At 38.4% G+C, this 15,966-nt stretch overlaps 1 protein-coding gene across 4 annotated transcripts in view; it reads right to left on the minus strand.

Annotated features, from left to right (window-relative positions):
* The window catches only part of LOC110156037 (helicase ARIP4-like), a 190,056-nt gene that overhangs the window by 28,059 nt on the left and 146,031 nt on the right, over window positions 1-15,966 (minus strand). For all 4 annotated transcript variants that reach the window (XM_055165551.1, XM_055165550.1, XM_055165553.1 and 1 more), the window contains 3 exons: window positions 8,819-9,026; window positions 7,604-7,737; window positions 6,810-6,971 (listed from right to left, as the gene is read on the minus strand). In XM_055165551.1, coding sequence (XP_055021526.1) covers window positions 6,810-6,971; window positions 7,604-7,737; window positions 8,819-9,026 — 504 coding nt within the window. The remainder of the gene's footprint in view (window positions 1-6,809; window positions 6,972-7,603; window positions 7,738-8,818; window positions 9,027-15,966) is intronic.

Consider the following 15,966-nt stretch of genomic DNA (forward strand, 5'->3'; position numbering starts at 1 on the left):
TTTTCTCTCCACGCTAAGCCACTCCCTCTTCAGAGCACTTTCACAACAGAACCAGCACACATCCCGCTCATGAAACTACTGCACTTGGGTTCGAATAGGGCTCGGGAGAGATCGCTAGATTACCCAAACATGTATGGAAGACATAGGTGCGTTTTTGATGAGGGAAAATTATAACATGTCCATTCTGCATAATACCCCCTTTTTAAAATAATAACACAATCTAAAAAACAAAAAATAACAATTGTTTAATTGTTTTAGATTGCTCAACATTAACAGAGAGATCGCTAGATTACTCAAACATGTATGGATGACACATAAAACTTCCTCAGGCATGTTTTTGATGAGGGAACAGCTTTATAACACAGTGGAAAGCTTCAAAAAGTCTATTTCTCATAAGATCACTAATGAGACTAGTTCACGCTGGGTTCGAATAGGGCTTGGGAGAGATCTCTAGATTACTCAAACATGTACGGATGACACATAAAACTTCCTCAGGCATGTTTTTGATGAGGGAACAGCTTTATAACACAGTGGAAAGCTTCAAAAAGTCTATTTCTCATAAGATCCCTAATGAGACTAGTTCACGTTGGGTTCGAATAGGGCTCGGGAGAGATCGCTAGATTACCCAAACATGTATGGAAGACATAGGTGCGTTTTTGATGAGGGAAAATTATAACATGTCCATTCTGCATAATACCCCCTTTTTAAAATAATAACACAATCTAAAAAACAAAAAATAACAATTGAGCAATCTAAAACAATTAAACAACATTAACAGAGAGATCGCTAGATTACTCAAACATGTATGGATGACACATAAAACTTCCTCAGGCATGTTTTTGATGAGGGAACAGCTTTATAACACAGTGGAAAGCTTCAAAAAGTCTATTTCTCATAAGATCACTAATGAGACTAGTTCACGCTGGGTTCGAATAGGGCTTGGGAGAGATCTCTAGATTACTCAAACATGTACGGATGACACATAAAACTTCCTCAGGCATGTTTTTGATGAGGGAACAGCTTTATAACACAGTGGAAAGCTTCAAAAAGTCTATTTCTCATAAGATCCCTAATGAGACTAGTTCACGCTGGGTTCGAATAGGGCTTGGGAGAGATCTCTAGATTACTGAAACATGCATGGATGACACATAAAAGCTCCTCAGGCGTGTTTCTGATGAGGGCACAACATTATAACATTGTGGAAAGCTTCAAAAAGTCTATTTCTCATAAGATCCCTAATGAGACTAGTTCACGCTGGGTTCGAATAGGGCTCGGGAGAGATCGCTAGATTACTCAAACATGTATAGATGACACATAAAACCTCCTCAGGTGTGTTTCTGATGAGGGAATTTCATAACGACGGAAAGCTCCAAACTGTCCCTTCTGAATAATACAACCTCTTAAAAAAAAAAAAAAAAGAACGCAATCTAAAAAACAAAATTGACAAAAAAAAACAATATAAAACAATTCAAAGTAAATGAACCCTGGATTACATGATATTTAAATGTGTGCCATAGCCCAGTTTTGTGCTGTGGGAGCCGCTGGGGCAGGTTACACAAGCTGGCAGCGCAGCGTGAACAGACAGGGCTTATATAAGAGGCATGTGTTATTCAAGTGGATTACAGTGTACAGAGGAGGGTTACACAAGCGGCTGTGTCACTGTGCCACCAACACAAGACTCCGCCGCCGCGCAGGGAGAGACAAGACTGTAATTAAAATGAACCACTAGTCACTTTCCCATTAGCTGGATCCACGTAATATGTAGGTTAGCAGTTTGAGTCATGTTTCTCTGCCCTCTGTTGTCTGCAAAATTCTAAAACGTAGTCCTTTTCATCGTCTAGTGCAGGAGTGTCAAACTCATTTTGGTCCGGGGGCCGTATCCAACCGACTTTGATCCCAAAGGGGCCGGATCAAAAAACTCATGTCATATAAACCCCAAAAATAACAATAAGTTCAAATATTTGTGCAGAGAAACACAAATCTATTACAGAAATCTTTTTTAATTGATGAACTCTTTCTTTTACAAAATATTATAATTATTATGAACAACCTAAAACTTTAAGAAAAATACTATCAACACAAAGTTTTAACATGAACTTGTTTAACATTAACTTTTAGAAATAGGAATAAGTAAATTTTTGTTGTAAAATCCTGCACTCGGCTCCACTTTTCTCATGTTGGACATTTTTCTGATGAGTGTGTCACGGTCAACAGTCAAAACGATCGTCCTTTAAGAGCGTTTGGAAAGAGACAAGTCTTCATTTGTGCTGCTCTGGTGGGAGGGGCCACGTACAGAGACGCTGGAGACGCTGCTGTGATAAACACCACAGAAAATTAACACGATTTTAATAGAAAATATAATTAAAATATTTTAGTAGAAAATCAGCCGAGGGCCACATTAAAGGTCTTGGAAGGGCCGGATCTGGCCCCCGGGCCGCATGTTTGACACCTGTGGTCTAGTGGATCGTGCAAAGTCCGATCATAATATTATCCGTGTTTTTAATTGATATATTTCAAAATGTTTAAAGGTCTTGTCAATTTTAGCTGTTTTATTATACTTTTTTTACTGCATTGCAAAAACTGAAGGGTTAAAATTTCAGAGTTGTTTTTTTTTTCCACGCAAAATGTATTATTTTAACTATTTGAAAGTTAAACGGGGGTTCGAATTGGGGTTATTTGCCAGAGTTGGTATGGTCGAAGTTGATTCAAATTTCTTTCAGACCCATAGTTTCAACCTCCCGCGAGAGAAGATCAGTTTAATTTCATTTTAAATTAACTAAAATAAAGCGTTAAAAAATAAACCCCCTCTGTGTTGCTTAGGTAAATCAGGATAACCCTACAAAGTGTTACCCGTTTACTCTCAAAACTATTATATAACTCTTGATTTCGGGGGTTAAACTGGAATTTTTGATTTCCAAAAAATGTTAAATTAACTCTAGAACAGACTGGACTCATATAAACCCTGAGAAAATGTTAAAATTGATTCTGTGAGAGTCAATTTTAACACTTCCACTTTTTGCTGTGTGGGATAGTTGAGTTTGTAGTTTTAAACAGTCTGTCAGTAAAATCTGGTGGTATTAATGGTTACAGTTCTGTTAAATATTTAAATTTATTAAAATGTTTATATTCAGTTAAAGGAAAACCATGTAAATTTCCTGGTGACGGTTTTCCTCCCCCTGCGTGTTTGTTATTAGATACTGCTGCTTAACTTAGAAGTACAAAGTTACATAACATAATAATTATCTATAACTTTATCTCTATGGCGACTAGAAGGCAATGCCACAAAGCCAGGTTACAGGTTAGATCTGTGAAGAGGCGATTCCACTCACAGTAAGAACTAGGGATGGGCATTCGATGAAATTTTCTTAATCGATCGTCGGAAGAATTAACGATCGATTATCGATTAATCATTAACGTTCTTATATTAAAATGATCATCATTATTATTACTATCTGCACTACTAATCTGCATAAATTAAATTCAACTTTACGACAAATAAACCGTAACGACTCTAGAGCCACATCAGCCCGTTTGACATTATAATGTGTTTTAATTCAGTTTTGTGCAACTCTCACAGAAATGAAACTTAAAACCGCATCGCTAATTTGCATAAACTAAGTGAAGGAAAAAAAAACAGCTCTTGTGTCGCTGATGCGGTTCAACTTCTGTCAGATTAAAAGACATGACTCAGTGGAATACAGGTTAGTGTGACCAGATTTGCAATTTGTCAAAACCAGGACACCGTACGGGGGGAGGGAGGTGGGGACTCGTCATCGACATTGCGCGCGACTCTCACCTGGAAAACTTTTTCCCACTGGACACCGAAAACATATGTGCTGCTTTATACACTGTGCACATGGACTCACACTTGTCCCGAACGCAACGGAAAGCGTGGAATTTCTTGTACAAGTCATCGTTAAATACACATTTGCGCTTCGGTACGTTGCAGACTGACCCACTGTTTGTGTCTCGCTCCTTCTGAGTGCAGAGACACATGTACAGACCTGTTTGGTCACTCTACGCTACGCACAGCAACCTACTTTCGGTTTGTCGATTAAAATAAACGTAATCGATGAAAGTGCACCGTATCAGCAACTTCTTAATGATACCCAGCCCTAGTGATGTCATGTAGTATTTTCAATTTAACAGCTACCTTTTACCTATAATTCAGTAGAGATGGGCGATTCCAGGGCTGAAATTATCCAAATGATTCTAGCGAAGGTGAATGGAGTTTAAAAACACAGTGGACATCACAAAGTGGAGTGTTTAAGAGAAGAACGGAGTCTAAATATGCAGAGTTTGTGTGTTAAACATTAGATCATAGTACTTTCTTTTATATTCCCATGTGGTCTCATATTTTTGTAATCCCTCAGTGGTCCATGGGCGTGTACTAGTCTCTGTGCTCTTATATTTGTTCTGATCCAGCCCAAGTTCATTCTAAATTTATTCAGGAAAGGCTCATTTCTGTCCTGTGAATGTGACTTGTTTAGTATCGACACCTGCTCTAATCAGTATCTACTGTCAAAACTAGTTTTTGTATCAGATTTTCGATACTTTTGGTAACTCCAGTGCAGAGAAATGTGTGTGTATGTGCATGTGTGAGTGTATGTGCATGTGTGAGTGTGTGGTGCTTGTGTGTGGTAGTACACAGTGGACAGGGGAGTTCAGTACAGCCTGTTCCAGTGTCAGTATTAAATATTCTGAATAGGAGCAGCTAATCCACGAAAACCCACTACACCCCGGTCTATTTACAAATCCATAAGGGCACTTTGATTTATGGATCAGTGTACAGTATATAGAGCACTAAGGTTGAATCGTAGGAGTTGGTTGCTAGGCTCCTCAATTACTTCTGTAGTAAAAGTTGCAGTACTTTCTGATTTTGCCCGAGGGAGCTCGAGATCGGGAACACATGAAGGAGAATTTCAGGTAGACTAATGCGAAACCAATGGAGATTTTCAGAAACTAAATTCTTAAAAATGTTCACGGTATGTTTTTTTGATGAGGTAACAACACTCTAGCACGACTTTAAGCTCACAAGAGTCAGTTCTGCGTAATATAAGACCTTTAACATACACTATTATGTAAATACTGGAGGATCAAATATCCGTGAGGACGTTTTTACTTTAGATTTGCTTAACAGACTTTTCCAGTTCTGCTCATCCCTTCCAAAGAATTCATATATTTTGTTCCTTTATTAATTTAAATGCCTGACGTTGGCGGATCTTTTCCCACGTGCTGTATCCGCCCGCAGGCTCAGATCTAATTCAACAAAGACGCTGTTGTCACTAAAGCAGTTTCGCCAGGTTCGCTTACGGACAACATTTGCTGATTTCCACTGACAGATGAGACAAACAGAAATATTCAGAGAGTGGGGTTTAGATGTTGGAACAGCGTGAATGGATCAGAGAGATTACAGTAGATGCGTGTGGTTTAGGTGTGAAAAAATACTGAAATTGTTATGGGCTGCTGTATTGATATTTAACAACCTAGAGTATGTTTGGAATCTTTTAGCGTTTTTTTGTGACTACAGTTTTGCTAGTTTATGCAATACACTTAAAAGTCACAGTTTTGATGAGTAAATTAGATGTATTTTTGCATTAATTTTGCACAGGTAGTGTTTTAAAAATGTCCTGAATACAAAATAAAACCTATAATTGCCCTTTTTCATTTTTAGATGGCCAATAAAAGACGATTGCAGGCATGAAAAGGCGTGCGTGTGTGGCAATTCACCAGTATATGCACTAGTGTTGTAGTCAAGACCACACTAATCGAGACCAAAACCTGTCTGAGACCACAGGGTCCTGAAACCGAAACAAGACCAAGACCTCTGAGGGACCAAATCGAGACCATCTTTGTCATTTTACAATTATTTTTGCACAAATATATCAGTGTTTTTATAAATCTATCTCCATTTTATCCGATTAATGTTCATTTAGACTTAAAATAAGCTAAACAAACACTTTTTTAAACACTTTGTGCCCCCTTTTTGGACCCTCACCCACAGTTTAAGAACCTCTTCATTTTCAGAAAACTGCTTCAAAGAGAATAAATAGCGGATAGGAACCTGTTTTTTATTTATTTTTTTTCAAATTCCTGACTAAACTTACATTCTCTTACTGGTTTTACAGCTGTATTTAGTCTCTGCACTTTTACCAAACCAAACGCAAATCGTGACAAACACAGATTTATTTGGCATTTTATTAGACAAACTTCAGCCTACATATCGCAGTAGGCCATACACAGGCCTGCTCTGTGCTGTAGGTCCGCTGTGCATTAATTCATTTTAATTTTGCATTAATTTTGATTAGTTCTTGCTTCGCTTTCCATCTTGTTCTTCCAATCAATATTTGACCTTTCCATCAGAGACAGTGACCCAGGGACTTTGCTCTAGATCTGAGCTACAATCCGGAGTATCAAGCTAAAATACTATGTTTATATTAAAAGTGCACTGTGTAATTTATGGGTGGAGAATCTGTTACGTGCTTGTCTCCATGAAGATGTTATTTCTTTGCCTGGAATGTTCCACAGTATGGCATTAAACATATCTCCCTTGCATTTGTACAATTACAGGTGTTTTATTGCTCAAAAAGATCTTAAATAACACAAATTCTTAATGTGGAGGCTTGCTTCTCCATAGATCTGACCATTAACCTGCCTCCATAGTGGTTACCAAGTCCATACTGTGGAATAATCAAGGCAAGACACTATTATTTCCATGGAGACAAGCAGAAAAGTTACACAGTGCACCTTTAAGTTACTTCTAACAGTAACGATAATCTTATTTTTGTATTGAGTTTGTTCGTTCTTACCAGTTTTGTGTGAGCCGAGTGCTTCAGGTTTGCAGTCTTCTTCTCTGATCCCTGTGCTGCTGGAGTCCAGGCAGGCCACCTCCTGTCTACGGACCTGCACTTCCTGTTGAGAGGCTGCTGTTGTGGATACGGAGGATGGCTTCACGTGGTTTGTTACATCAGCTGCAGAAAAAGGCAAATATTAGAATCAAACTTTTGTGTGAGAGTCATACACAAAAACATGGCTGCAGATGAGGACGAGATAAGGATGTGAGATTCAAAAACTATGATTTCTAATAACAATTTAAGGGCAATTTTGACTTCTTCAATCTTTAATATAAAAATTAAACAACAAACTTAACTTAACCAAGACCAAAAAGAGCTAAAAATACCCTTCATATCTAAATATCGTTAAAAAAAACAACACTTTTATTCTCTGGCTTTTAACACCACGTGAGTTGTGTGGTTCTCTGTGTATTTTTAAATTTATTTTACTTATTTATGGCTATTTTATGATTTTTATGGTTTTGCTTTTATTTGCTTTTACTGGTTTTATTGTTTTAGGACTGGTATGATCAAATTTGAGCAATTTTAAGTTTTTGTTGTCTTAATTTTATGATCACTTTGGAAACTACTTTGTTTGTAAAATGTGCTATAGAAATAAAATGGATTTAGATTTGGATTTGTCATTGTAATATATTTATTTTGTAGCTTTAATGAATATTACCATGTGAATATTTTACTGTGATATTATGCAGCCCTAACTAAAAACGTTAGACTGGCCGGACCGCATTGCTGTCGACAAAAGTATTTACCTGTAGTGTACTCAGGTAGCAGTGGTAGGGGATAATCCTGTTTTCTTTGCTGCTCCAGACGCCTCCGCCTCTCTAGCTCCTCCTGCTGAGCCGCTTTGGTCGTCACCTCCAACTGGTGATCGCGAAGCAGCTTTCTACAAACGAGAAGACACAAAAGATCAGGAAAATGCAGTTATATCTCTTAAAGCAGTCAAAAAGGACTTCTAACTGTTGTAACAATGGATGCAAATGATCACTCGGTCAAACTAGAGTGACTTTATGAATTAATTTAATGAGATAATGTAAACTCTTAAATTAATGGAAATTATAAGTTACGTTAAGGGGCCTGTACTTGATTTTTCCCCATGTACTTGCAAAATATGTCTTACCCCAGTGCAGATATATTATTTGTACTTATAAAGTGTTGATTTGTCAGAGAATCAGGAAGCATGTGGTTTGCATACTAGTTGATGTGAGCATTACCATGACACTTTATGTTGTGAAAAATCTTTATAAACTTATCTCGTTGAAAATGTTTAAGTTCCCCTAGACTGTAGTAGTAGAGCAACAGATTTTTTTGCTTAGAATTCAGCGTCAACAGTATCGCAGTGTTAGTCAAATGTACTTGTTTGAAATACTTTGAGGTTAAAGGCGCCGGGGTGGTCTGACTCAGAGCTCGGCGGTGGAACTCTCGAGGGATTCTGCACTAATCTTTTCATCTGGAAACAATACGCACTGACTGACTTTGAACTGCGTTAAGAAATACAGTGGCAATACAAGAACCAAATGGCAAATGTGAAGATAGTGTTACAAATGTCTGTTATTCTAAGTTTATTATTATCTATTGTAGGATACTGATAGTGTAATTTGGGTTAGAATGGCAATGAGTGATAAAAACATCTGTATTTTTTATAATATTGCGTTGGCTTACATTTAAATATATATGTAATGTTTGTGTTTTGCTTGTGGTTCTCCATGTTTTTAATTAACGCCATAAAAATAATTAGTATTAAAGACATAAATATTGTATAAATAACACTTTCTAGCTACACATCTAAAAAAAAAAAAAAAAAAAAAGTAGGTAAATATTTTAAGTAATTGGCATATAAATACAGGAAGCATAGAACTGGGGTTACATCTAGTAACTACACCCTCATATGCATAGAACCAGGGTTACGTCTAGTGACAGTTTTTACCGTAATAACTTTGAGCTTCTTTTTGTTTGTTTTTTTGTACCTGATGTTCCGCCTCATGTGTTGCGGTTTGGAGCTCCTCTTCTTGCCGATGCTGCGCGTGGGCGACGGGCTCTGGCTGTGGGCGTGGTCTCTGGAGGGGAGGGGCTGAGACGGAGAGGACGACTGCGGAGGAGTGCACTGCCATCCCCCCGGGTCCCCTCCCTGCGCCTCATTCTCCGAGCTGAAGGGGGCGCTGTGGTGGGACTGGTCTGCAAGAGAAAAGAAAAGACAACATATACCTTAAATTTTGGAACATATAACAGGTTAAATCATTGAATACGTAGTTATAGATCAACCTAATTACTGATAAATATTCAAATAATTAAACTTTAGTACCAAAACTCTGAAACACGTCATTAAAACACGTCAAAATATGATTGTATAAGCAGCTCTTGAGATCAAAATAAGTCTCCTATGTACTATCTGCATCTAATTATACTATTGTCAGATAATCAGGAAGGGCACTGTTAGCATACTAGTTGTTGATAGCATTTCAGTGATGACAAAACTCAGCTCTGGCGAAAGAAAGTTGTGAAAAGACCTATAAATTCATTGCGGAGGACAGTTAAAATTCTCAAAATGCATGAGGTAAGTGAGGAATAACTTTGGACCACTGCAACCCATTTAAAAAGAACTCATCATGCAAATTGAACATAATTTGGGCCTGATTTCGGCTGACTTAAAATAGCAAAGTAATATAATTGTCTGTGGTTATGACATTTAATAATTCAGGACAGAAATAACTGATCAACTGCTTGTACAGCCTTTTACAGAGTTACAACAGAGCTACACATCAAGATAACCAATATTACTTTTTATATGTTGTTAGGGGAGGGGTTTGGCTCTACATAGTTGAAAATGCGGAGACAGTGACATAATGTTTCGAGAATTTTGACAATGGGTAATAAACAGAACAAAGACATGTTGTGTAACTGACTGTGTACACTTGAGCATATGTACAGAACAGAGGACCATAAAAAGACATGTAATATCATTAGCACACAAGGGCCAATACGCAATACACTTTAAGTACTGTTTTCACTTTGGCCTGTTAATGGAATTGCACTTACGATCAACTGTGAGGTTAATCGTGAAGAGTTAGAACATGCTTTTTTATCTGCTTATACAACATTATAATTTATTTAGATAAGAAAATGTTAAAGGGCCCATATTACGCAATTTTCTGAACTGTGTTATAACGGTTCCTCATCTAAAACAGACCTGGATTTGTGTTTTGTTTCATTCACACATGTTCAACACACAAACCCTGCATATTTTAGTTCTTCTCTCGAACTGCGGACACTCTGTTCCACCTTGTGATGTCATGTGGTTGTGCTTTTAAACTCCAGACACCTTCGCTAAAATCATTTGGATGATTTCTGCCTTGGAATGGTCAATTTCTACTGAACTAATGGTAAAAGGTTAGTCAGGCTGGCGCCACCTCGTGCCTCCGCTCAATTTCATTTCTCTCCAGCGACTAGGTCAGGAATTGGAATACACTAGACGGTTTGCAAGAACCCAGGAAGTGCGAGTGCGGGCACCAGCCAATAAGCGAAAAGTCATACATTCTGTGTTGGCAACAATTCCCGAGATCGAGGATTTAAAGCCGAAACAAAGAGAACGTTTAGTGAATTTTATCAAGGGGAAAGACGTTATTGTCCTTTTTCCTACGGGATTTGGGAAAAGCTTCAATATACCAGGTAGCCTTGTTAGTAGCGCATTACATACGTCACGACCAAATAGCAGCGATTGGTTAAATAAAAAAAAGTACCTCCCATCAAGCGAATAAATCCTAATGCTGTGAGGTAAGACAGTTTCCACAAAGTGATACCGGCTGATGAATCAGGCTAGTAAAAGGCGGCTGTTAACTTGAAATCGGCCGCTTCACGACCTCACAAGGTGGAACAGAGCATTTTGAGCTTTGGAGATGTAGACAGACTAATAATAAAGAATTACTCAAACATGTGTGAATGAAACAAAACACAACTCTCAGTTCTGACACATTAAGTACGAATGTGAACACAGCTCTTTGTATGAATCCTTCTATTTCTTATTTACTTATTTCGCATTCACATCAGAGTCATTAGGTGCTTGTTTGTTCATCTCCATCTCCTGGGTCTTTTTATGTAAGACCCAGACCCCTCCTCCCTCCGTCTCTCCCTCCCTTTCCCTACTTCTGCGTCTGCATCCACAGATTCATCCCTAAACTGTTGTCTTTGGCTGGGTCTCTGTTTGGGCAGCCGAGCGCTTCACTTTCCTTGGACACCCTTCACATGTCCTACTTGTTGTTGACGTCTTTCATAAGAGCGATATTCATGAGGGTTACACAAGGGCCGGATCTGGTCCATCGCGTCTCTGTTTGGAGGGAGAGGGCCAGAAAACCAACTGAATATGCCAACAAATCTATTACGTATGGTTGTTTGCATGTTGTTATGGTTGAAAAAGTTGTGTGGATACAAGTATATGAAGTAAAAGGAGTAAAATACTGTACTAAAGTATACATTTTAGGTGTGTGCACTATGTAACTTTTCGGTAGGAAGTCCTTCATGTGCTTGTTTCTATGGTAAAGGCCATTGCTCTGCTTGGAATTTTTCACAGTATCATATTTAACAGATCTACCTTACATTTATTCAATTACAGGTGTGAGCGGGGTCGCTTCTCTACAGATCTGAACTGTAACATGGTCCGGTTTGGTCTCCATGTAGATAGAAAGCAGTGTTTCCCACAGCGCTTTATAGTTAGGGTGGCCGCATTGACCACAATTGCCCCCCCACCTTGACTATGTCCCTTTGAACCACGTGAATCCTTACAAAACTACGATTGTCGCACCGCGGTCCTCAATTTCGCCGGCACGGTACCTCCGTTTAATGCCCTACTGTGAAACAATCCAGATGAAGCGAGAACATCTCCACGGAGAAAAGTATCTGATGGACCCTTCACCACAAAAGTTACACAATAATAAGCTTCAGGAACAGCGCAAGAACTGTGCAAGAAATAGAATCATTTGGCTGATTTCAGTCCTGGAACTGCCAATTTTGCACTGAACTGAACGTAAAAGGTATGAGGTTAATTTGACAACTAACGCTTCAGGACATCACAAGTTGCAACACAGCTTTTTTGTGCTTCGGAGATATAGACAGACTAATAAACCAGGTGTGAATGAAACAAAATCCAACTGCACGTATGTTTTTGGTGAGGTAACAACATTGTAACATGGCTTAAAACTCACAAGAATTCATTTTGTGTAATAGGTCCTTTAAGTTCATTATAAACGGTTACCAAGCACTAGAGACGTAACGATATCAAAATCTCACGGTACGATATTATCTCAATATGCCTCTCATGGTACGATGATCATTGCAATATTTTGGAGAGGTTAAACTAATTGTACATATGCTATTTTTTTCCTTTTTAAACACCTTAACCAGTTTTCTGAGTGAATCATTACTACCATATTCCAAAGAAATAAGATTCAAAGTGCTTAAAGGTTGTATGGAGGATTTTTTGAGGGAAGAGAAATACAGTGACAGTCCTTTTTTCAAATGTTGTGCATGTGTGACACCATCTTCCTCCTCCACAGCTCCTCAGTAGAAACATCTCCTCCCGCCTCTTTACTCTAGAAATCAGCCAGTGCGCGTTCAGAATTACCGTTGAAGTTTCCTGTCTAGAAATAATTTAGCGAGCGACGCATCAGTTTTTAGACCCTTTGTCCGCTTCATTCACGCAATCGCTGGAAGAGATCTCCGAGAATCACTTCAGTCTGGCTTTGCTCCTTTTCCTCTTCTCTTCTTCTTTCAGCGACCTCAAAAACGGACTTTCTTTGGCGGCGAACTGGTCGTGGATTCTCGTCCGACATCGCGACAAACTTTGTGCGAAATGCGAGGAAGCGACAGTTTGAAAAAGCCTCTAAGAACCGCCGCGTAAACCACAAAATCCCCGCACGCCGGCGAATCAGTTACACTAGAAACGTAGGGAGTTTGATTGACGACCTAACAGCTAATAGGAAATGAGGCAGCCTCGTTTTCTATTGGCTGATGTTTATCTGGCCTCAACACGTCCACAGTTGATAGATTTTCATTCTTTTTTTTTTTGGTCATTATAATTACAAAGCTGCTGCGTCTCTGTAATGGGATTTTAAACTTTCATTGACAATTTGAAACAAAAAAAAAATCCTCCATACAACCTTTAATAAGTTATTTAATTATGTAGTAAAAGATCATGGCCTATGCAGTTCACTCTTTCTTAATACTTTTAAGGGAAAACCTTGCAATTCAGTATATTGTGATGGACCACGGTATTATTCTGAGAGTTCTGACGATACGATTATCACGATATTTCGGTTATTGTTACATCTCTACCAAACACTGTTCCAACATGTAAATAGCATGGACTTGGTTCAGGTCTAACAACATCAATCATATAATCCCAAACTCTGCACTGCTGTTGAGTCATTGGGCAAGACACTTCACAAACCCTGCCTCTCCTAGTCGATACTAGTTCCAACACGAAGTACATCAAATCCCACCAAATCTTTTTACAAGTGATTTTGCTGTGGCAACCCTCAAAACACAACACAGCTTCCAAAACGTTCGCCTCGCCTTCTCTTTCTTCCATTTCAATCAGTTCTATAAACAAAAAAAATCTGATATTGTTATTTAAGTAAAGCAACTAGGAGTCAAAAGTTGGTTTCAAAATTATGTTGACATTCTGACAACATTCTGACATTCTTACATAGTTATTTTTGTATTCCTCTATGAAAAACACTTCTTACTTCTTGATTTACCAAAATTTCAAACTTGATTGCAATATTAAGGACTTGATGCTCAATAATCATTCTGATACAACGATAATAAAAACACTCTTTCTTTAGACAATAGAATGTGATTTTCAACATTAAGGCCCCATCCACACGTATTCAAGTCGTTTTCGTTGTGGATGCAGTGTTCGTCCGCACTAATCCGATGGAAAACGGCTCCAGAACAGATCTGGTGCCGGCAGCTCCCACGAATTCATCTGAGTATGAATCTGAATATATGTCCGTTAATATATACAGTCTATGCCAGGCATGTCCAAACTATGGCCCTCAGATACATTTTTCTTGGCCCTCAGACTTCCAGGTGATTTGGCCCAAATTACCTTGCATCAATTAAAAAATATTTTTTTACTGCAAGTTTTTTGAAAATCTACCTTGATAAAGCCAATGTTGAATATTTAGTGTGTGGTTTTAAGGATCTTAGCATGAATAAAGACTGACGGCTCATTCTAACGTGTTAATCATGCACATATTTCAATTATTAACTGTACTGAGCACCAGTCTACGGCTCTCGATCGGCCCTCTGCTTTGTCTGTGTTTAGATATGTGGCCCTTGATGAAAAAAGTTTGGACACCCCTGGTCTATGCGTTTGACCTGCAGACGTATAATCTCCGAAAAGTTTAACATGAATCATCTCCAACACGATAGAAACACAGAATAGACTCACCATCAGTAGAACACCCCTCTGTCACAGAAAGAACACATATAATCCACTGAGTCATGTTCTTTAGTCTGACAGAAGCTGAACCGCGTCAGGGCACAATAGCGAGCTGGTTTTTTTTGAGTAGTTATAGTTTATACAAATTAGCCATGTGGTTTTAAGTTTCGTTTCTATAAAACGTAAAAAAATATACTCAAAGCTATGTGGACAGGGAAGGCGACATGTCTGGGTGCAGATCGTTTCCAATACGGTGACATGGTGATTTGTTTTAGTGTAAATGTATCTTAAATTGTAGTAATTTCTTTTATATTACCCTGCGGTCTTATATTGTGTAATCCCTCAATGGTCCAAGATAAAGATCATTCTAAAGCTGTTCAGGAAAGGCTCATTTCCGTCCTGTAAATGTGACTTTTTTTTTTAGTATCAATACCTCTTAGTATCCGAGTTTTCTGATAGTTTTGACTTTTCAGTTTTTCCCAGAAGACTGTTACCAAACAAAATCTAAAAGAGGAGATAAGTGGCTTCTTTTATGCTCGGTCTGAGTGGTTCAGTAATGTCCAAATTCGACGGTTGTTTATGAGTTCCCATAATACAAAAAAAAAAAAAAAAAAACATGGCTTCAGCTGAGGGGACAGTTATGTAACGATTCCTGAAATGCATAGGCGCAGGGAGGGAGCGAGGGGGAGAGGGAGGAGGGGAATAAAACAATTTCAAATGTGATTGGTCGTTGTTTCTGGGAAGCGAAGGAAGAGTTCAAAAGTCCAAGAATCACTCATCATACGCAGAAACGACAGCCAAAAGAAACACAGAAATACGCGGAAAATACTTCATGCATTCGAGATAAGCTATGCTATATCAAATAAAGGACTGGCATTAAATTGTTGTATTGCCATGACAACAAAACAAATTAGTGTGTTAAAGAGGCTGTACCAGACTTTAAAGGGCCAATGTTACGCTGTTTTGTGACGTTTTAATGTTGTGTCCTCATCAAAAACATACCTGGACTTGTGTTTTGTTTCATTCACATGTTTTAATAAGTCCAAAGCGGAACAGAAAACGCTCTGTTTCACTTTGTGATGTCATGTAGCATTACAGGAAGTGCTCCACTGTGTTTTTAAACTCCATACACCTTCAGCAGAATCATTTGGATGATTTTTAGATCTGAAACTGCACGTGGATCAGACCATATTGAAATTAGGAGATGTAAACAGACTAATAATAAACAGTTACTCAAACTTGTGTGAATGAAACAAAACACAACTATAAGTATGTTTTTGAGCAATTTTGTGTAATATAGTACCTTTATTTGACGCTTTTTACTCCATACAGTGTCAAACGCAGCTATTTATGGGGGAATAAATTGGAACTGGGTGACATCGCTGGTCTAAATATTCAAAGAATTTTGCTGGATGACGTCCACAACGAAACCACTATTAGGAAGAAAGAAGCATTGCTGTTCCCTTGTCTTTCTTTTTTATTCTCCTACAAAAATGTGTCTTTCCCCAGTACGTAAATACTCTATGAGCACCTGTTGAGGTCAAAACAAGTCCGCTATATACTGTCTGCATCTAATTATAAAGCGTTTCAGTAACTAGATTCAGGAAATGCTTGTTAACATGCTAGCTGTCATGGCAAAATGACGCTCTGGTCTCTGTGAGCTGCAAAAGGCTCTTA

The sequence above is a fragment of the Boleophthalmus pectinirostris genome, unplaced genomic scaffold (assembly GCF_026225935.1).
Source record: "Boleophthalmus pectinirostris isolate CB_2022bp ecotype Guang Dong unplaced genomic scaffold, ASM2622593v1 HiC_scaffold_8, whole genome shotgun sequence".
Taxonomy (NCBI): Eukaryota; Metazoa; Chordata; class Actinopteri; order Gobiiformes; family Gobiidae; genus Boleophthalmus; species Boleophthalmus pectinirostris.